Raw genomic sequence first — 24,105 nt, 5'->3', positions numbered from 1 at the left:
AGTTTCTGTTATCAAATAAATTGTATGGTACCTTTCAACAGTACATACTTTTAAAGTATTTACTTGACGAATGAATTAATATTTTTAGTAAATCCTTGCTCAAGCATCTCCCAAATAATGACTATTATCACCTGATAATGGTACATAATTACATACTAAATAATAAATGAATATATAATGAAACAATGGCAAAAAATATTATAGGATCGTAAGAACTTTTTAAATGGTGATAACATACATATCCTTTTATATCTTTTGAATTTTAAAACATTTCTGCTGGCTGCAGTGGCTCACATCCATAATCCCAGGGAGACAGAGGCAGGAGGATCGCTTGAGCTCAGGAGTTCAAGACTGGCCTAGGCAACATGGTGAAACCCTATCTCTACAAAAAAATACAGAAAGTAGCCAGGCGTGGTGGCACATGTCTGTTATCCCAGCTACTTGGGAGGCTGAGATGAGAGGATGACTTCAGTCCCGGAGGTGGAGGTTGCAGTGAGCGGAGATCGTACCACTGCACTACAGCCTAGGCAACAGAGCCAGACCCTGTCTCAAAAACAAACAAAACAAAACAAAAATTTCAAAAATTTGAACCTATTTAAAATAAACAGGCTGGGTACAGTGGTTCTCGCCTAATCCCAGCACTTTAGGAAGCTGAGGCGGGCAGAACACTTGAGGTCAGGAGTTCCAGACCCACCCGGTCAACATGATGAAACCCTGTCTCAACTAAAAATGCAAAAAATTTGCCAGGTGTGGTGGTGTATGCCTGTAGTCCCAGCTACTCGGGAGGCTGAGATGGGATAATCACTTGAGCCCAGGATGCAGAGGCTGCAGTGAGGCAAGATCGCGCTATTGTACTGCAGTCTGAGCAAGACTCTGTCTCAAAAAAAAAGAAATTAAAATAGGCCGGGGGCAAAGACTCATGCCTGTAATCCCAGCACTTGGGGAAGCTGAGGTGGGTGGATCACCTGAGGTTGAGAGTTTGAGACTAGCCTGACCAACATGGAAAAACCCCGTCTCCACTAAAAATACAAAAAATTAGCCGGCCATGGTGGCATGCACCTGTAATCCCAGCTACTCGGGAGGCTGAGGCAGGAGAATCACTTGAACCCAGAAGTCAGAGGTTGCACTGAGCCGAGATCACGCCATTGCACTCCAGCCTGGGCAACAAGAGAAAGACTCCATCTCAAAAAAATAAATAATTAATTAAAATAAACAAAATGAAAACTTTTAAAACTAGTGGTGAAAAAAAAGGAACCAAATTCAGCAAGACTTACCTAGCAGGGGGAATTCCTCTCTTATAAAGATCCATCCTCACTTTTTCTCCCACATGTCTATAAATCTCCACTACAGCCAATATTGCAGCATCTCTCACCTGTCAAAGAATTCAGAACTTTTTAACAAACTTATATATGATACAATAAAATACTTCATTTCAAGGTAACATTACACTAATAGATCAACTTGAAGCTCTAAGTGGGGTTTAATGCCTCTAAACCCCTGCATATATGGCTTGTCATCAGTAAAAACCCAAGAGGGCCTGCCAAGATACTTCTAGAAAAAACTACTAAAAGATGATTTTACAGAAATTTGAGAAACTTGTCAATAAAAGTTACTTACTAAGCTTTTTAAAAATCTATTTGTGGCCGGGTGCAGTGGCTCATGCCTGTAATCCCAGCACTTTGGGAAGCCAAGGAGGGTGGATTGACTGACATCAGGAGTTTGAGAGCAGTCTGGCCAACATGGTGAAACCCCGCCTCTACTAAAAATACAAAAAAATTAGCTGGGCGTAGTGGCATGCGCCTGTAATCCCAGTTATTCAGGAGGCTGAGGCAGGGGAACTGCTTGAACCACCGAGGTAGAGGTTGCAGTGAGCCGAGATCATGCCACTGCCCTCCAGTCTGGGCGACAAAGAGCGAGACTCCAACTCAAAAAAATAAATAAAATAAAATAAAACAATAATAAAAAAATTTTAAAAATCTATTTGTAGACCGGGCACGGTGGCTCACGTCTGTAATCCCAGCACTTTGGGAGACCAAGGCTGGTGGATCATCTGAGGTCAGGAGTAGGAGGCCAGCCTGGCTAACATGGTGAAACCTCGTTTCTACTAAAAATACAAAAAAGTAGCCTGGCGTGGTGGCACGTGCCTGTAATCCCAGCTACTTGAGAGGCTGAGACAGGAGAATCGCTTGAACCAGGGAGGTGGAGGTTGCAGTGAGCCAAGATCACGCCATTGCACTCCAGCTTGGGCAACAAGAGCGAAACTCTGTCTCAAAAAAAAAAAAATAAAACAAACAAACAAACAAAAACCCTACCTGTAGTAAGATTATGTAAACAACTGCCAATAATTATATTAATACAAATTATTATCATGGTTAATGTATTTTCCTGTATTAAAACTGCATTTCAAGAATGCGGCCTGAACTCAAACAGATATTTTTTACACTAATATTCACAGTAGCATTATTTACAATAGCCAAACGTGGAAACAACCCAAATGTCCATCCACAGAGAAATGGATAAACAAAATGTGCTATATACACACGATGGAATATTATTCAGCCTAAAACAGAAGGGAAGGAAATTCTGATACATGCCACAAGATGGATGTACCTTGAAGACATTATGCTAAATAAACAAGCCAGACACAAAAGGACAAATATTCTATCATTCTACCTCTGTGAGGTACACAGAACAGTCAAATTCACAAAGGCAGAAAGGAGAACGGTGGTTGCCAGGAGCTGGGGATGGGGGGCCACCGGGGGGCTGCCAGGGACTGGGGAGCTGCTGTTCACGGGTACAGAGTTTCAGTCTGGGAGGATGAAGAAGTTCCGGAGCTAGATGGCAGTGATGGGTGTTGCAAAACAATGTGAATGTATGTGATGCCACTGAACTTACACTTAAAAACTGTTAGAATGGTAAATTTTATATTGTATTTGCTACAATTAAAAGGAAAAAAAAAAAAGAATGTGGTCTGAATACAGGAATTTGAAAGGTAGCTCCAGTTCCCTTGCACAGCTCATTGTGAAACAGCAACTGAAGAGACAGTAGAATTCTCTACAAACCTCTTGAGGAGCAGGTAGGATCTAAAAGTAGGGAAAATCTTTCCCGAGGTCACTCCAAATGGCCAAACTGTGCCAAAAAGGTTACAGTCAAGATTCAAGTTCACCACGAGGGACATGATCCAGAACACATTCCTGTATTATACCTATAGTACAGACCAGGGGTTCCCAAGCCCCAGACCATGGACTCATATGGGTTCGTAGCCTGTTCAAGGACCACAGCAGGAGGTGAGTGACAGGGAAGCAAGCTTTATCGCCTGAACTCCATCTCCTGTCAGATCGGAGGCAGCATTAGATTCTCATAGGAGCACAAACCCTATTGTGAACTGTGCATGCGAGGGGATCTAGGTCGCACACTCCTTATGAGAATCTAACTAATACCTGATGACCTGAGGTGGAACAGTTTCATCCCGAAACCATCCCTACCCTCCCATGGAAAAATTGTCTTCCACAAAACTAGTCCCTGGTGCCAAAAAGGTTGGGGACTACTGGTATAGACAGCTCAGATAAAAAAGTTTCTAACAACTGATATACCACTGATATAAATCCTCTCTGTTAAGTAGGGTTCTTACAACTGCAAAATGTTATGCAGCCAATTTCAGCAATAACCAAAGGAAGCTGACAATCTGTCCCACAGTTAACATACAGGTAGACTGTAGCAGGGAATCTAAGCTCTTTGTTACTCAGTCTCTCACACTCAAAACTAAACTTTAAGTCCCTTCTATCCTTACTACTAGCCAAACAACTGACAAACATAAGCAACTTTCATGAATATAATGTTTTTAAAAACTAACTTTGATGGATTTTTTTAATGAAGTAAAATCTTCATTTCAGCAACCCCCTCCACCCTCTCTCTTCTTTTTTAAAAACAGAATAAGAGGACTAGAAAAGAAATGGTAGCCAAAAAATCAGTCAATGCTTGAATGTAAATAAAATTTTACCTGACTGTTCGAATCTCCAAACAGGATACACAAATGTGGTACCAACTTGCTGATGACTAGCGGCTGAGCCCCAAAACTAAATATAATTTGAGAAAAAAATAAAGAGAATTTGTTTTTAATAAACAGTGAACAAAATATCCTTATACCTTCTTGTCTGTAGCAATAAGACAAATATGGTGGAGAGGATGGGCACACATCATTAAAACATGAAGGATATGAGACATAAGCAAAAATAATTCTAAGCAATGTGAAGTATGCAAATTTGAATAATCACAACTGAGAGTGAAGACAACACATAATCCAATAGATTAAAATGTTCAACAATGGCACTCTTAAACCTAGCAACCTACAAATAACTTAAGAAAATCAGAGTTTTCACTTTTAAAATTGTGATTTTTTTAGACTCTGGGTCTCATATAAATGCATTCCAATGAAATAACGAAATTAAAAGATCTTTATGCTTGTGGCAGGAGAGCCAAAACCAAGCACAAAGAGCTGTGTAGACTAAGTACACTTATAGGCTTCTAGAGGGCAGAAAGGACTACAAAGTAATAAAAGAAAATAAGTGAAAACATAGTTAAGAAACGGAAATAGCACTATAGGAAAAGTTGAAAGCTACTACATATGACCTATGACATTGCATAGAACCTAAAAACATAATTCAGCGCAAGAACAAAAGTCCTAGCACTTTTTCAGATCAGTCATAGTTCTGTGGCAACTATGGCAGCCAGAACTCTGCACACGGCTACCAGCCTCACTGTCTAGTTACCGGGGAAAGTTTTGCTTGGTCTATGACTCTGGTACCCACCACATTGCTCTGGGGGAGGGTGGGGATGGGAAATGGCTATAATATGTGAAATATCATTGAATTTAAAAAAATTTCAAATTCGGGCCGGGCGCGGTGGCTCAAGCCTGTAATCCCAGCACTTTGGGAGGCCGAGACGGGCGGATCACAAGGCCAGGAGATCGAGAGACGATCCCGGCTAACACGGTGAAACCCCGTCTCTACTAAAAAAATACAAAAAAAACTAGCCGGGCGAGGTGGCGGGCGCCTGTAGTCCCAGCTACTCGGGAGGCTGAGGCAGGAGAATGGCGTAAACCCGGGAGGCGGAGCTTGCAGTGAGCTGAGATCCGGCCACTGCACTCCAGCCTGGGTGACAGAGCAAGACTCCGTCTCAAAAAAAAAAAAAAAAAAAAAAAATTTCAAATTCGATCCAGAACAGAAATAGATACTAAGTTATCAGCATATCAGTTCCATGACCATCTGTTTTGGGTGGCTACATACTAAAGAAAAAAAGAGAAACACTTATTACTGACATAACTGAAAAATTAAGAACATGAAAGATAACATACACAAAAAATGAACAGTAAAGGTATCAAATAAAAAGTTATATGCTTTAATAACAATTTTAAATGTGTTATTACCATAGCTTTCCTTGACTTTGTGAACTGAGGTTTTTTAAGAGAAATAAAAAAAAAAGACAGTTATTTTCAGTAATCATAAAACTCACATGTTTAAGGTTTCAATAAGACACAGACACACGCCTTCTCGAGATCGAAAATTCTTGTGTTTAAAACCAGAAGCCAACTGCTCCCAAATGTACTATTTGAAAGAAAAGTAAAAATGTGAAACAAAAAACTAAATTATTCATGTTACAATCTTTTATTTCTTCCCAATCCTACTACCAACCTTACTGGTAACTGAACGTTTTCATCAGACTGTTGTTCATTTCTCCACTACTTACAAGTTTTTCTAAGCCAAACTACACAATTGTTCTCACCTATTTTTATTACCTTAATCACATTTTAGTACTTACATATATTTCACTTTAGATTTTATTTATTCTCAGAAGAACCATGTCCAACAACTGAAAACCTTAGAATTTCCAAGGACACACGATTTCTTCTATAATTAAGAAACCTTCAATAACAATGCTACCATTATAAGTCCAGTAGTCCAGTAAGTATTTAAGTGGTCCAACATTGCGTAGTAACTAATATAGACTCACACGGAACAGGCTTTTTTTTTTTTTTTTTTTGGACATTTTATAATTCAGACTTTTTTCCTTTCAATGTTGGATCCAAATACAGAAACGTATTTGGACAATCGATTTTATAGCTACCTACCACACTTTTCTGTTAGAAAAAGCATAGATAAACCTATACAAATAATTTAAACCAACTATTTTGGGTGTAACAAGAAATCCAACTTTACTTTTACAAACGTGAAGCCAACTGTACCAATCAATCCTTTCTCCACATTTGGAAATAGCACTTTTACCCTTTACAAAATTCAAATATACAACATACACAGCCATCCTCTTTCTGTACTCAGTATTCTTTCTGGAGTCTGTATTCAGTTCTACTAATATATTTCTCTCTCCCTACTAAACTTTCAAGAAGGTGGCTTAAGAAATTACCAAAAAAAAAAAGAAAATCTTAAATGTGGGTAACCTGACTCATCAATACTACCTCTGGAACGCTATTCTATATAAATACTTATATTTATGTTCAAAGATAGAAGTACAAGGGATGCCCCTTATGGTAATGTCTGTAATCACAGAAAGACAAAAACAACCTAAAATGTAAATGAATAAACAACAGTGGAAGGACACTCACCACAATATTAAAAAAAAATAAATTAGTTCTGAAATACAAAACATTTGGGAAAACATAGTAACCACTTGTGAAAAAGTTTTCTTCTGGTCTCTGTAGGAGTTGCAGAAATGAACAATATAGTATTCAGTGGTTCTCAAAATAAGCTTTCTCAAACATTTTACAATTTACAAAAAAGAGAAACGAAAAAAATCCTAAAGTATAATATAATCCGTATACTGTCAAACCACTGAAATCTATTAGTTAGCTTTAAAAAAAAAGCATTAAAGAGTACAAAATAAGAAGCAAAAAACCAGAGTCAAACATTGACACTTTATCTTAAATGTCGACTTCTTAAAGGCATTAGCAACAAATGATTGTTTAAAATGTCAGCATTCATGCTTGCTGTGGCTTTAATGATTTGCTGTGATTACCATTAGCAAAATCTGAATTTTAAAATGTAAGCTTACCATAGGTGGTGCTACTTGATCCATTAACTTCAATATCAGAGTCTGAGCTTCATCTCGAACCTTGTCTTTGGCATCTCCCATTCTGTCTATTAAAGCTACAATAACTAAAGAAGGGGAGGGAGTAAAAGAGTGTTTACTTATAACTCATCTCCATTAAAAACTATATTTCTCAAAATTACAAATAGCAATTGTTTCCATAAATGAAGAGTTGTGAGGTAAATAAATTGTTTTAAGTTCTTTACAAATGAATCCAATAAAATAACTGAGAAGATTCACAAGAATACATGCAGCATGACATCTCCTTATAATAATGTTCAAAAAACGGGCAAAACTAAATATTATTTTTCTGAGAGAAATGTATAGATGAGGGGACAAGGAGGAAGTAGAATTCAAAGGGAACAGGTTCTAAAGTCAGTTCATAGGGCAAAAATACCTCATAGTCAAAATTACCTTCCTGTAATCCCTTAAATTACCACTACCATTTAGTGTGGTCTTACTAGGTGTGTGACCTAATGTCTATTTTTTAGATACCTTTCGTCTATTTCCTCAGCCATAAATGTGGGTAGCAGTACTCCTCTCAGAGGATTATTGAAAATTAAAAAATAATACACATAACTCAAAGAGTAAAGGGCATAGAGTAAGCACTTTCTATAATGTCACCTACTATCACTATCACTATCATCCTTCTGCATGTTCAAAAGCAAGGACACTTCCTTTGTTTCTCTTTTGATATTACAGCTATACAGTAGTCCCCCCTTATCCACAGCTTTACTTTCTGTGGTTTCAATTACCCATGGCCAACTGTGCTCTGAAAATATTAAATGGAGAATTCTAGAAATAAACAAGTGATACATTTTAAATTGTACACCATTCTGAGTAGTATGATGAAATATTGGGCTCTCTTGCTCCATTCAGTAAGGGATGTGAATCCTTCCTTCGTCCAACATACCTGCACTGTTTACATTACCTGCCTATTAGTCACTTAGTAGCTGTTTCGGTTATCAGATCAAAAATACATCACATGTATAGTAGCAGTACCCAATCTTTTTGGCATCAGGGATTGGTTTTGTGGAAGACAATTTTTCCACAGTGGCGGGGGGCGGGGAGGATGGTTTTGGGATCAGGCATCGTAAAGAGTGCACAATCTAGATCCATATGCACAGTTCACAAGAGAGTTCGTGCTCCTATGAGAATCGAATACTGAGGCTGATCTGACAGGAGGCAGAGCTCAGGTGGTAATGTTCACTTGCTGGCCACTCACCTCCTGCTGTGCAGCCCAGTTCCTAACAGGTCATGGACTGGTTTGGACTATCGGAGGCTTCAAGAATCCACTGAGGGTCTTGGAACACAGCCCCTGAAGATAATGGGGGACTACTACATAGCTTTTCTTTCTCTGAATCAACGGAGGACTAAGTCTAGTTTAAACAAAGGAAGGAGAAAGAAATCAGATCAAGAAAGAAATATTTCTCTAGTTTATTTATAAACATATATAATTAAATGTGTATATAATCTGAAGCCAATCTATTATCTATAATGTAATAACCAAAACTGATGTAATAATGAACAACAAGAGTTAAAGAAAAAAGAAATTACATTCTTTTTGGGAAACAAATGACTAGAGTGAGAAAGCAACATACCAAATGGAAAGATATCATCCAAAAGCCTTAAGCTTAATCAAAGAAATGACTGTGTAAGAAAACAATGTCCTCGACATAAAAATCATAAGTCTAATTATGGGACAATGTTCATCAATAGGAACAATATAAATTCTTCTCATACATCTTGGATGTACTGTTAACACTAGAGGAATTTGTCAACATCTGTAAGATTGCCATTATGGGCTTCTGGTTCTGATAGCTTCTGAAAGGCAGAAGACAATAGTAAACACTTAACAAATGTTAGATATTTTTATGCACTAACCACCGAATTATCTCATTTAATCCTTTCAACAGTCCTATGAAACAGAGTAGGCCCATTTGATAGAGAAGGCACAAAGGATTAAATAACTTATCGAAGGTCACGCAAACAACAAGTAGTGAAACCAGGTTTTAAATAATCTATACTGGCCGGGTGCAGTGGCTCACACCTGTAATCCCAGCACTTTGGGAGGCCAAGGCAAGTGGATCACTTGAGGCCAGGAGTTTGAGATCAGCCTGGCCAAAACGATGGAATCCCGTCTCTACTAAAACTGTAAAAATTAGCCAAACATGGTGGTGCGTGTCTACAGCCCAGCACTTGGGAGGCTGAGGTGAGAGGATGGCTTGATCCCAGGAGGCAGAGGCTGCAGTAACCTAAGATCATGCCACTGCACTCCAATCTGGACAACAGAGTAAGACCCTGTCTCAAAAAATAATAAATAAATAAATATCTATACAATGTGAGATCACAGTCATAACCATCTCCATTTACTTACAATTTGAGGTGTTTGGGTGTGTGTGTATATGTTAACAACCATATAACAATAATGGAAAAAGAAAAGATCCTTCATTCCTGAGAGGTGAAATTTAACTCCAACAAGAAAATTCAAATGTTAGCCCAAACAGGGGCTCACTTCAATATTAAAAACCATTTTACGAAACATAAACAAAAACAAAAAGCCTCACATTACATAAAATTAGTATTACAGCTAATAATTTAAACAAGAAATTCATACTGTTTTTGCACTGGATCGCCTTTTCACACATGCTACCCTGGAGTCAAACAGAACAAGATTGTATTCCTAACTCTATCAGTTATTAATTACAAAACAGAAAATTCCCTGAACTTCAAAGTTTCCTTGTCTGTAAAATATGGAAGGCTGACAGAACTATACCTCACATGACTAGTGAAAGGATGAAGTAAAACAAGGAAAAAGCACCCGTGCCAAGCCCATGATCATTATCATTTAATATGATGAATATTCAACAAATATTTATGGGGTATCCAGAACAGAATTTTTCACTCAATAGGCTCTCCATATGAATGTGTTAAACAAATGAATCAATCTATCACAGACTGGAATTTGGACAATGACACACAGAAGAAGGCTGAAACATAACTCTTAGTATTTTTTTTTCTTTTAGCATCGTACAAGATGCAAACCATTCTATAAAAGTGATAACCGGGTAGCCTATTTTTGTTTTCCTTCTACAGTAACATTTTGGGATAAAACTGTTTAAAATTTTAAAACAGTTTACAAAATTTGTAAGATATGAGATCTTTTACTGAATCAGTTATAAAACCAGGGCTGGTGATCAATATTAAATGTAAATTATATATTTTTTGTTTGAAAATTATATTTTTCCACAATATATGTGGTCACAAAAGGAAACTAAAATATTTTCTATTATTAATACATGCATATATATAGATTATATATTTAAGAATTACATTAATAGAGCTTATACTCTTTTTGGAACTGTATCTAAAACTGAAAATGAATCTCAATTTTCCTAAAACACTTCTCACTTTTAACATAAAAGAATATTAAAAATACCTGTAATGATAACTAATAACCCAAGTGCACCAAAACTAAACATTATCTCTCAAATCAAGTTATATATATCTGCAGTTAGATTACCAAAAAACCTTTCAGACATAATCCAATTCAACTCCGTCCTTTTAAAGAAAGACTCCTAAAGTGATCTGGCTAAGTTCTGTAAGAGAGATAAAACCAAAAAGCTAACCCTGGGACTCTTACTCCAGTTCCATACCTTTCTAAGAGCATACAGGTATGCTGCCTATCTTGCAAAGCTATTCTACAAATTAGAAATGAAGTCAGGATAATCTTTCATGTATGAAAAGTAGTAAAAGGGTAAAAGGCAAATGGACAAAAATGGGTAAAAAGTAGGCATTCAATTAATGATAGCAAAGCTGTAATAAAATTTTCCTATTATACCACACTGTATATTATCCTAAAGTAATAACAAGTTCAAGTTTCATTAAGGACAATGATGAGCACTTATGATTCAAAGTGAAAACATTACTAACAGTAAATGCACAGGGATAACTAGAAAGAATAGGAGATTAGAAGAAAAAAGTTATACATATATAAGAGTGTATGAACATGTGCCATCTAGTTGCACAAACACAAATGAAAAACACTAACCAATAAAAGCAAGTTAATGTTATTAAGTATTTAACTGTATAAGAATCACAGAGTAAAGAAAAATTCAACATAGGGTGAGGTTAACCTGCAAATTCCTGAGATTCTCAAATCTGAAGTACATTTTTAGAAGGGAAAGAAAGGACCATGGAGAAGAGGTGAAGATTTCAAAAAGAAATAAGGGCACAGCAGAGGCATAAACAAGTTCAGCTACGCCTAGAAAGAGTGAGCAAGTTTCTGATTAGCTTAAAGTGGAGACAAAGTACTTGCTAAAGATTACAAAGAAAAAGTCTACTGAGAAGGAGAAGGAACATATATGGTAAAAGACAGCTTTAGAGAAGTAAGTTCTGAAAGCAGGACAGTGTTGGGAGTCAAACTACAATTCCGGTCCCAATATTCCCATTGCCTCAATCTGAGTGTAGTCAGGACATAAAACCCCATGTGGTACTCCTGGTGTCTGAAAAATAAGTGAGATACATAATACCTAGAACTACCCTTAAGTCTAAATTTTCTCTGTAGCAATTAAGAATAGGGAGCTACTACAGGGCAAGAGTCACAAACACAAATGTTTACATCCGAGGAGACACAGGAAATGCTGATACTTAGCCAGTTTAAGAGGTGCAGTATTCCAACCTTACCATATTATACCTAACTTTCTCAGTTACAAAGAGACAAGAGGATTTTGGGGGTGGAGGAGGTTTTATGAATGGGAAAGATCATTAACTAGACATGAGAGCAACTACAAAGCAACTTCTGATCAGGGTTCCTACATTAGGCAATTTCTTGAGACAAGCTAGAAATACCAATTTTCATGTAAAACTTCTCAATTTTAAACACTGATTCAAAATATTTCAAGAAAATGTAGCCTTGGCATGGTGGTTCACACCTGTGATCCCAGCTACTCAGGAGGCTGAGGTGGGAGGATCGCTTGAGTGTTGAGGAGGCTGAGGCTGCAGTGAGCCACGATCATACAACTGCACCCCAGCCTGGGTGACAGAGCAAGATCCCATCTCAAAAAAGAAAAAAGAAGGAAAGGAAAGAAAATAAAGAGACAGACAGGGACAGCGAGAGAGAGAGAGACAGAAAGAAAGAAAACATAAACAAGTAAAATGCTTGTAGAGCAGTTTTCAATATCTACCATAGTTTTGTGTGTGTGTGTGTGTGTATGTGTTTTTTTTTTTTTTTTTTAAAGAGACAAGAGGTTCACTCTGCTGCCCAGGGCATGGTGGTGCAATCTTAGTTCAATGTAACCTTGAACTCCTGGGTCCAACCTCCCATCTCAGCCTCCAGAGTAGCTAGGACTACAGGCACACACCACTAAGCCTGCTGATTTATTTATTTATTTATTTAGGTAAAAATATGGTCTCACTCTATTGCCTAGGCTGGTCTCAAACTCCTGGCCTCAAGCAATCCTCCTACCTCAGCCTCCTAAAGTGTTGGAATTACAGGTGTGAGCCAGTGAGTCCCTGGGCCTACTATAGAGTTGTAAGTGGAGACTAACAGTAAAAAAAAAAAAAAAAAAATTCAGAAAATATTAACACAAAGGATGAAGTGGAACCTGGTGTTGATTAAAACTAAATAATAAAGATAGAAAACCCCATCAGATGCTTCTGTTGAAAAGATAACTAGAAAATAAAAGAAAAAACTGATAAAGAAGGGTAAGTAGCATACCAAACATGAAGAAAAAAGTTAACCAAACATATCAGAAAGTACGTGTGATGATATACTGATATTAGGAAGCATTAACTTAATCCACAAAAGAAAATCCCTGGCCAGGTATGGTGGTTCATGCCTATAATGCTAACACTTCGGGAGGCCGAGGTGAGAGGACTGCTTGAGCCCAGGAATTCACCTTGAGCCGAGGTGAGAGGACTGCTTGAGCCCAGGAATTCACCTTGAGCCGAGGTGAGAGGACTGCTTGAGCATGGGCAACATAGCAACACCCCATCTCTATTTTAAAATACAAAAGAAAAAAGCAAAGAAAATCACTAATATCTGAGGCTACCCTTCTATAGGCTATATAATGCTGCTATATAATAGGATCAAATCCACTTATAACATACTCTAAAGGTACATGAAGGTCATTCGGGTTTAGAAAATAAGTCAGAGCCAACTCTGTAATCCTAATAACTATACAAAGAGCATTATCCTACCATACGCACTGTACTACAAACACATTGTAAGTAAGTGCTATTCAAAGTATGATCAACAGCCTAGGATCAATCTACAGACTGTCTATGATAAGGACATTTAGAGTACTTAGAAAATGTTTTTGAAGCAATTTGATCAAAGAAATTTTGTTTGTTGCATCTAACGATAAAAAATTGAGCCTTGTTTTTTTTTTTCCTTTAATTTTGCTGTAATTTATTTTTCTTATATTTTATAAAATATTGGTCTGCAACATGCTGGCAATGAAGAAACTGATCCTTCCCCACAAATAGTCTGAAACATGGCACTGTAAGTTATATTACAAATTTTGGCATTTCACAAAACAGTAAAAGATCCAGTAAAAAAATTTCTTTTCTTTTTTTTTTTTTTTTTTGCCTCAAAGGTGATTTAAGTAAGTTTAAAACCTTGTCTCTGGGTAAACTGAAATGCTAAGTAGCAGATCTCTGGGTTACATAAAATCACTTTTTTTTTTTTTTTGAGACAGAGTCTTGCTCTGTCACCCAGGCTGGAATGCAGTGGCACGATCTCGGCTCACTGCAACCTCCACCTCCTGGGTTCAAGCGATTCTCCTGCCTCAGCCTCCCAAGTAGCCAGGATTACAGGCACATGCCACCATGCCCAGCTAATTTTTGTATTTTTAGTAGAGATGGGGTTATGCCATGTTGGCCAGGCTGGTCTTGAACTTCTGACCTGTGGCGATCCACCCGCCTCAGCCTCCCAAAGTGCTGGGATTACAGAAATTACATTTTTTAATTTACAGAGAACTATTTCTACTAAACAAAAACTAAGGAAAAAAGTCATCATGTCAAATCTTATTTAGAATTGTAAATAAAGTTAACTTACCCATTGCTACATAGGATTTAAAGTGTGTTGATAATTTGTCCACAAAGGCACTTAAGATTTCCAATCCCATTAATGATACCTACGATAAAAAGGGATTTTAATGAATATAAATTACTGATGCATACTTTAATATCAGCATATAATTTTTGACATATAAAAGATCTTCATAAATATATTACATTTTTAAAAAATGAGATTTAAGTATTCAAGGGTAAACAGTCATGAGGTTGGAGCACTCTAATCTCAAATGGTTCAACAATAAAAACAACAATAATGTGTAAATAGGAAGATCGCGATAAAGCGTATTTGGTACAATGCTAACTGGTAAATTAGACGAAGTTACACAGGAGTTTACTGACTCTACAGTCATGCATCACTTAATGACAGAGATAAATTCTAGCAAACGTATTATTAGGTAATTTTGTTATTGTGCAAACATCAGAGTGCACTTACACAAACCTAGGTAGTATATAGCCTACTACAAACCTACATGGTATATACTATTGCTTCTAGGCTACTACCTGTACAGTACGTTACTGTGCAAAATACTGTAGGCAACTGTTAACATAATGGTATTTGTGTATCTAAACATAAAAAAGGTGATGCAAGCACAATATTGCAACAACTATGACGTCACCAGGCAATAGGAATTTTTCAGCTCTATTATATCTTATGGGACCACCAATGTATATACAGTCCATCACCGACCACAATGTTGTTATGTGGTATGCATAACTATATTTGTAACTTTGAAATGTTTCCTAAATGAAACAGTTAAAAATGAAGAGCCTCTTTAATTACAGAGGAATTTCATCTTCTGTCTGGGATGTAGAAACTAGAAAGAACATCTCTCTCATTCTAACAAGAAAAAGCCTACTGGGTCTACAAAATCCTAACTGTTCTTGAATCCATCAGAAAGCTAAGGCTGGAGAATAACCAACTAACCTGAAATCTAAACATGGGACACAGCCAGTAGGTCACATGTGACAGGACAGGAGGAAAAGGAACCCATGATGTAACTGAGTAAGAAGAAGTCAGTTATACTTTACAAAACTATTTACAACTGAGTGTGGGTTAGCATGAAAATACAATCCCTACTAGCCACAGACACAAGGAGAATTCATACCCACTTACAGGCTCTAGTTCACATCTACTTTCAAGCTCTTTCTCCACAAACCTCCACTGGACACTCTTAAGACTAAGGGCTGAGCAGGATACTGGAAAGGCACAAAGGCACCTAGTACCCTTGTCCTGTAAAAAACAAAAATTTGAAGCTAAGAAATAAAAGTTTGATGCTCCTCAGTGAAGGCTATGAAACACTGTTACTCCTAAGGCACAGGTAGAACTCAACGCTGTTAAGGAGAGGAAAAAGATAAAAAGCCTCCACCCCAGAGGAAGGAGCAGAAAAACATCCTGGGGCCCATATAGTTGGGGAGAGCCATGGTCTTTATAAAGCCTTACCCCAAGACTCAGGACAAAAAGCTTCCTAAGACTGAAGCTGGACCAGAAAAACAAAGAATGACCCTGTTTCCCCCAACCAGACCGGCAAGCATGAAATAAGAAGCAACAGCAGTCTACCAGTGGGGAAGGGGCAAGAACACAAAGAAGAATCCTCTATGAAGCACAAGAAAATAGGGAAAACCTAAAGTGCAGAGTTGAGTAGAAACTTGAGGAAAGCCCTTCATAAAATTAACCAAGTGACAAAAAAATGTGAAGCAAATATGAACTAAAGTAACTATAGCAATCATAACATCGAAACCTAACTCAACTCCTGACTAGACTGACTGCACAGCTCCACACTATATATAAGCTTAGCAGAAAAAAGGCATGTCACTTCCAGGCATAAGTACTATTTAACTTAGTCTTAAACATCTCAAACACTATCCAGTTTTCAACCATACATTATGAGACAGACAAAAAAGCAAGGAGGGATACAAACCAATATCAAGAATAAAGCATGGAACAAAATACATAGATAATCTGAAAGCTGGAATTATCAGAGCATTTAAATAACTGTGATTAATGTAGTAAATGTTCTAGTTAAAAGAACAAACAACATGCATGAAAAAAAGGAATTCCAGCAGAGAGATGAAAACTTTAAGGCAGACTCAAAATGCAAATAATTTTTTAAATGCATTAAAAGGAAGGCAAAAGTGATTAAGATGCCTCTGATGGGTTCATCAAAAGATTTGACACAGAAAAGGAAAGAATCAGGGAATATGAAAATACGTTAATACAAATTACTCAATTTGAAATACAAAAAGGAACAAAAAGGGAAGGGGAGAGACAAAGCATTCAAGAGCAGTGAGATAATATCAAATTGTCCAACTTAATGTCATAGGAATTCTAGAAGAGAGAACAAGGTAGAAGAAATACTTGGAGGGAAAATGGCCAAGAATATAGTAAAAATAATGAAAGGCATCAAACCATACATCTAAGAGTCTCAGAGAACCCTCAAACAGAAAATTCCAAAAAACACCAAGACACATCCTATTCAAACTGTTAAAACTAAAAGAAAGAAAAATCTTAAAGTCAATGAGAAAAAACAAAAGGACATTAAATACACAAGTACAGAAGACTTCCGGCCAAAAAGTATGAGAGTAAGGAGACAATGGAATGACACTGTTACAGTACAGCAGTCCCCCCTTATCTGTTTAAGTAATACATCCCAAGACCCCAGTGGATACCGGAAACCACAGACAGTACTGAGTCCTATATATAATTTTTCCCACAAATATATACCTATGATAAAGTTTAATTTATAAATTAGGCACAGTAAAAGAGTAACAACAATAATAAAGTATAATAACCATAACAATATACTATAACAAAAGTTACGTAAGTGTGTTTTGTCTCTCTTAAAATATTATATTGTACTTACCTGTTTTGGGACTACAACTGACCACAGGTAAGTGAAACCGTAGAAAGCAAAACCATGGATTATTGTACTACCAAAAGAAAAAAAAAAGAATGCTGTCGCTTCAGAATTCTATACCTAGTTAAAATAAAAGGTATTTTAAAACTAAAGGAGAAATAAAAAGTTTTTCAAATAAACAAAATCTGATAGAATTCATTACAAGAGACCTGTATCACAAGAAATGTTAAGGGAAAATCTTCGAGGAAAAAAATACACGACAGCAGACAAAAACTTAGATCTACACTAAGAAATAACAGGAAATAGTTGAAATTAAAATAAATATTTAAAACCTTAAAAATAAGCTGGGGACAGTGGCTCGTGCCTATAACCCCAGCACTTTGGGAGGCCGGAAGATCACCTGAGGTCAGGAGTTCGAGACCAGCCTGGCCAACATGGCAAAACCCCATCTCTACTAAAAATACAAAAATTAGCTGGGTGTGGTGGCACATAACTGTAATCCCAGCTACTCAGGAGGCTGAGGCACGAGAATCATTTGAACTTGGAAGGCAGAGGCTACAGTAAGCTGAGATTGTGCCACTGCACTCCAGCCTGGCAACAAATCAAGACACTGTCTCAAACAAACAAAAAAACCTTTAAAATACATAAAATATATGTATTTAATTACTCTAAAAACTAACTGACACTCTAAAACAAATACTAGGTCTATTGAGTTTAGTAAAGTCATGAGATAAAAGGTCACTATAAAAAAATCAATTGTGGGCCAGGCGTGGTGGCTCATGCCTGTAATCCCAGCACTTTGGGAGGGTGAGGCAGGCAGATCACCTGAGGTCAGGAGTTTGAGACCAGCCTGACCAACATGGTAAAACTCTGTCTCTACTAAAAAATACAAAAAAATTAGTCAGGTGTGGTAGCGGGTGCCTGTAATCTCAGCTACTAGGGAGGCTGAGGCAGGAGAATCACTTGAACCTGGGAGGCAGAGGTTACAGTGAGCTGAGATCGCGCTATTGCACTCTAGCCTGGGTGACAAGAGTGAAACTCCGTCTCAAAAAAAAAAAATCAACTGTATCCATATATACCAGCACTCAACAATCGGGAATTTTCAAAATACTGTATCATTTACAAAACTAACAACAATCACAAAATACTTAGATATAATTCTAACAATTAAGTCCAAGATCTACATGTTGAAATCACAAAATGCTAATGAAAGTGATCGAAGAAGAGCTAAATAAATGGATATATATATATACCAAATTCATGAAGTGGACAACTTAATATTATAAAGATTTGAAACCCCACAAATTGTTCTTGTGTGAATGCAATCCCAATAAAAATTCCAGTAGAATTTGATGCAGAAATTGACAAGCTGATCCTGAAATGTATATAGAAAGGTAAATGAATTAGAACACTCATATCAATATTGAATAAGAAAAATGAAGTTGAAGTGCAATTATCTGATTCGAAGACTCAATATAAACCTATAGTAATCAAGACAATGTGGGGGCTGTGCACAGAGGCACATTCCTGTAATCCCAGTACTTCTGGAAGCTGAGACAAGAGGATCGCTGGAGACCTGCCTGGGCAACATAGTGAGACCCTGTCCCTAAAAAACATTTTAAAAGTAGCTGGCCATGGTGGCACAGGCACGTAATACCAGTTACTCAAGAGGCTGAAGCAGGAGGATCACTGGAGCCCAAAAGTTTGAAGCTGTAGTGACCTATGAATGTACTACTGCACTCCAGCCTGGGTAACAAAGTAATACCCTGTCTCAAAAGAACAAACAAATATATAGATGAATGAAACAGAAGAGGGAGTAGGAAAATAGACATACACGTATATAGTCAATTGATATCCAACAACTGTGCAAAGCAGTTATCTCAAAAAGCAGGAAAAATGTGTACTCTTAAGAATATACTTAGGAATCTATCCCCAAGATATACAAGTAAAATTATGAAAAGACATGCAAAAATTATTCACTACAAGAGACTGGAAACTATCCAAACATTCATCAATATGGGACAGATTCAATAAACCATGGTGTATCCACACTACAGGATACTATGACACTTTAAAAATAAAAATGGGCCGGGCACGGTGGCTCAAGCCTGTAATCCCAGCACTTTGGGAGGCCGAGACGGGCGGATCACGAGGTCAGGAGATCGAGACCATCCTGGCTAACACCGTGAAACCCCGTCTCTACTAAAAATACAAAAAAACTAGCCGGGCGAGGTGGCGGGCGCCTGTAGTCCCAGCTACTCCGGAGGCTGAGGCAGGAGAATGGCCTAAACCCGGGAGGCGGAGCTTGCAGTGAGCTGAGATCCAGCCACTGCACTCCAGCCCGGGCTACAAAGCAAGACTCTGTCTCAAAAAAAATAAATAAATAAAAATGAAGACTACCCTAATTCTGCTATGCAACAATCTCCACAATATACTGTTAAGTGAAAAAAGCAAAGTTGGGAGAAGTATGTATATCAAAAAAAGGGGAATTAAATAGATATAGACAGACATAAATGTTTTAAAAAAAAACGATGGCTGGGTGCGGTGGCGCATGCATGTAATCCCAGAACTTTGGGAGGTCAAGGTGGGAGCATCACTTGAGCCCAGGAGTTTGATACCAGCCTGCACAACATGGCAAGACCCCATCTCTACAAGACATAAAAAATTAGGCATGGTGGCATGCGCCTGTGGTCCCAGTTGCTAGGGAGGCTGAAGTGAGAGGATCACCTGAGCCTGGGACATCAAGTCTGCAGTAAGTCATGATGGTGCCACCGCACTCTAACCTGGGCAACAGAGTGAGATCCTGTCCCAAAAAACAAACAAAAAACATACACAGACACAATGATGGAAAATAAAATTTTAATGGTGAGAACAGGATACAAGGAACAGAGAGAGAAACTAGAGTTCTTTGAAGACACTTTCTTTTAGCAACAACTATTTTATTTCATTTTTAATGAAAAACAACTATTTTATTTCATTTCATTTCATTTTCAATGAAATAAAATAAATGAATCTAAATTTACATCGAGTTAGTAGCATAACCACAAAAAAGACTATTTCCAAGTGACTTGAAACACAGTAATTTGGCCCTATCTTGTCAATGGGATATATCCTAGAGACAAAAACAAAACTGAAAAATACAGCTAATGGTCTTTATAAATCTTATTGTTGTTGACAGAAAAAAGATACAGATAGAAGACAGAAGTAAAAACTGTAGTCTTAAATCTGAATTAGAAATATCAGTATGAACTCATGATATATTTTTCTTTAAAATTAAAATAAAATCTAGGTCATGTGTAGCGGCTTATGCCTGTAATCCCAGTACTTTGGGATGCTGAGACGGGAGGACTGCTTGAGCCTAGGAGTTCAAGACCAGGCTGGGCAACACAGGGAGATCCTACCTCTAGAAAAAAAATGTTTTAAGTTAGTTGGGCATGGTGGTGTGCACCTGTAGTCCCAGCTACTTGGGAGGCTGAGGTAAGAGGATTGCTTGACCCCAGGAGGTTGAGGCTGCAGTGAGTTGTGTTTGTGCCACTGCACTCCAGACTAGGCAACAGACAGAGAGACTCTGTCTCAAAACATAAAAATTCACCAAATAAAATAAGATCTAATTCTGTCCACTGAAAGAAATCTAGAAACAATGACCAAACAAGGACAATGAATACCACTAGCACCACATTGCAGTTTCCAGGCACCCCTTCCCATGAAAAAAGATCAAGAGTTTCATGGAGAGGTGGCTCATTCCTGGGCTGGAGGAGGAAATACATCTTGTGATATCAGACAGCAAAGAAGCAGTCAAAGATTACTAGGGTCATGTCAAGATAGGACAGTTTGAATATCAAAAAGGATAATAACTGCATTGTCTTGAAACACATATTTAAATACATATGTTCACAATTATAAGAAAACAAAACCAAAACATTTGAAGGATACTAAAAAAAAAAACCATTATTTTCACAATTAGTAAGTAAATGCAAAGAATCACAGAAATATACCTACCATTCTATATAAACCATATCACTGGGTAAATAACTGTAAATGGGGAAAGTTTCTCTTTATAAAACTATTCCAGCCAATAAATGAAGAAATAACAGAATTCAAATATCATCGTTTTGCAAACTCTAATGAATTAATAGATCTAGACACTGAATGCTAATGGCCTCTAACATCACACACACAAAAAACCAGACCTAGAGCTTGTGTGCCTTCCATATCTCATGTGCCTCCAGGAAGGAGATGGAAGGAGAGTATTTCCTATTAAATAGTCTTGCCCCCCGGCCCCCCAAAAAAGGACTCAAATTAAGTTTCAGATCCAACTAAATTACCAATTTACAGGAAAAACTGAGGGAACAGTCAAACATCATTACACAAATGAAACTGGCAAAATCCAGACTGTGGGAAAAATTTACACAAATAAAACTCAAGAATTTTTTTAAATAGAAAGAGACTAAAGGGGAAACATTAAAAGAGACTTAATAAATACGTTGACTCTTGCAGGCAGAATAATAACCTCACAAAGGCGTTCACATCCTGACTCCCAGAACCTCTGAATATGGTATCACACTTGGCAAAAGGGACTCTGCAGATATAATTAAGGATCTTGAGAGGGAAAAATTACCCTGGATTATCCTAGGCCTAAAGGTATCACAAGGGTCTCCCTCCCCATCTGTTCTGTGGTGAGAACGTGACATCTACGCTCTTAGTAAATTTCAAGTACAATATAGATTAACCATAGTCACCATACCGTGCATTAGGTTTCCAGAACTTACTCATAAGAGAAAACATGTACCCTTTGACAAATATCTCCCCTTTTTCCACATCCCTCAACCCTTGGTAATCACCATACTATTCTGTTACTATCTATAAATTTGACTTTTTTTTTTTTTTTTAAAGATTTGACATAAAAGTAAGATCATGCTGTATTTGTCTTTCTGTGTCTGGCTTATTTCACTTAGTATGTCTTCCAGGTTCATTCATGTTGTCACAAATGGCAGGATTTCCTTCTTTTTAAGGCTGCATAATATTCCTTTGTGTGTGTGTTATGTGTTGTGTATGTGTATATATATATATACATATAAACACATACATACACACATCCCACATTTTCTTTATCCATTCATCTGTTTATGGACACAGTGGTTTCCACATCCTGGCTATTGTGAATAATGGTGCAATGAACAAGGGAATGCAAATATCTCTTTGAGACAGTGATTTATTTTCTTTGGATATATACTCAGAAGTGGAGCACATGGTAGTTCTATTTTTAATTTTCTGAGGAACCTCCTTACCATTTTCCATGATAGCTGTACCAATTTACATTCCCATCAACAGTGTACAATTTTCTTCTCCACATCCTCTCCAATACTTGCTATCTTTTGATTTTTTTGATAACAGACATCCTAATTGGTATGAGGTGATATTTCATCGTAGTTCTGAATTACATTACCCTAACAATTACTGATGTTGGTATCTTCTCAAATATTGAGTTAGATGAGCATCTCATACATTTTGGATACTAAACCCTTATCAAATATGATTTGCAAGTATTTTCTCCCATTCAGTAGACTGCCATTTTGTTTTGATTGCTTCCTTTGCTGTCCAGAAAACTCTGTAGTTTGATGTAGTTCCCCTGTTTATTTTTGCTTTTGTTGGCAGTATTTTCACGTCAAATCCAAAAAATCACTGCCAAGACCAAAGTCAAGGATATTTCCCCCTATGTTTTATTTTAGGAGTTTTACAGTTTTAGGTCTTGCATTTAAGTCTTTAATCAATTTTGAGGTAATTATTGTGTATGGTGTAAAGTAAGGGTCCAATTTCATTCTTTTGCATGTGGATATCCAGTATATCCAGTATCTCCAATACTGTGTATTGAAGACACTATCCTTTCCCCATTGTGTATTCTTGGTGTCTTTGTCAAAAATTAGCTATGTATGTGTGGATTTATTTGAAGGGTCCTTGGGTCCTTATAAGGGGGAATCCTTATAAAGACAAGGGTACTTATAAAAAGGAGGCCAAGAGCCACAGTCAGAGATTTGATGACAGAAGAGGTCAGACGAAGAGATTTGAAGATGTTATACTGCTGGCTTTGAAGATGGAGAAAGATACCAAGAATCAAGCAAAGTAGCCGTCCCCTAGAACCTGGAAAATTCTCCCCTAAAGTCTCTAGAAGGAATATAATCCTGCTGACACCTTGATTTTATCCCAATGAAACCCATTTTAGATTTTTGACCTATAGAACTGTAAAACAAAAAATGTATAAGTGTATAAGCTAGTGTGTCATAATTTGTTAGCAGCAATAGGAAGATAATATATTAATGAATCACAAGATGTGGCTCTTATTTGGTTCCTAACTTTTCTTAAAATAACTTACTAAAAGATTTAGAAATGTGAACCCTGGACATGTGACATCAAGGAATTATAGTTTTATAATTCTGATGATGTTGAGGTTACATTAATAAATTTTTAAAAAGAACATGTATCTTTGAGACAGTAACTAGGAAGTCCTGGGGATGAAACGGTATGATATCTGTCGTTTGTGACATAGTGATGGGGTAGGATTGGCCATGGGCTGATAAACATTGTGGCTGAATTTATTTTACTGTCTACCTTTACATATGTTCAAAATTCTCCATAATAAAGTTTTTGTAATTAAAGAGAGCATGATTCCTAATGGTGCGATGTTAGAAAACACCCTTGGTACCCAGAACACAAGGTGTTTTATTCATCTTAATCCTAAGGGTCTTAGCCAATACACCAAAACCAAGCAAAACTGTGGTTAGTCTGTGATATACATATAGAAAACCTTTTAAAAATCTATAAATTGGAGAAAAAATGTTTTTAATTATTACAATAATAAGCAGGCTAGCCATAAAAATCAATACACCAAATGCCATTTTATTTCTATAAGCCAAAAAACATAATTTTTAAAGGTATAGTGGCTCTTACCTATAGTTCCAGCTACTCAGAAGACTGAGGCCAGAGGGTCACTTGAGCCCAGGAACTGGAGGATACAGTGAGCTATGATCGTGCCACTACATTCCAGCCTGGGCAACAGAGCAAGATCCTGTCT

The 24,105-nt window shown here is 37.2% G+C and overlaps 1 protein-coding gene across 24 annotated transcripts in view; it reads right to left on the bottom strand.

The window, feature by feature from the left end:
• CLASP2 (cytoplasmic linker associated protein 2) overlaps nt 1-24,105 on the bottom strand; it is a 217,789-nt gene that overhangs the window by 186,121 nt on the left and 7,563 nt on the right. For 21 of the 24 annotated variants that reach the window (XM_077991295.1, XM_077991306.1, XM_077991296.1 and 18 more), the window contains exons 2-6: nt 14,162-14,240; nt 7,066-7,169; nt 5,512-5,603; nt 4,001-4,076; nt 1,275-1,372 (exon numbers count right to left, since the gene is read on the bottom strand). In XM_077991295.1, the coding sequence (XP_077847421.1) occupies nt 1,275-1,372; nt 4,001-4,076; nt 5,512-5,603; nt 7,066-7,169; nt 14,162-14,240 (449 nt within the window). Of the gene's footprint in view, nt 1-1,274; nt 1,373-4,000; nt 4,077-5,511; nt 5,604-7,065; nt 7,170-8,326; nt 8,481-14,161; nt 14,241-24,105 lie in introns of those variants that run through there. The other 3 variants (XM_077991317.1, XM_077991316.1, XM_077991318.1) reach the window with 1 other exon arrangement.

The sequence above is a fragment of the Macaca mulatta genome, chromosome 2, assembly GCF_049350105.2.
Source record: "Macaca mulatta isolate MMU2019108-1 chromosome 2, T2T-MMU8v2.0, whole genome shotgun sequence".
NCBI classification, from domain to species: domain Eukaryota; kingdom Metazoa; phylum Chordata; class Mammalia; order Primates; family Cercopithecidae; genus Macaca; species Macaca mulatta.
This window is presented reverse-complemented; position numbering and strand designations above follow the sequence as displayed.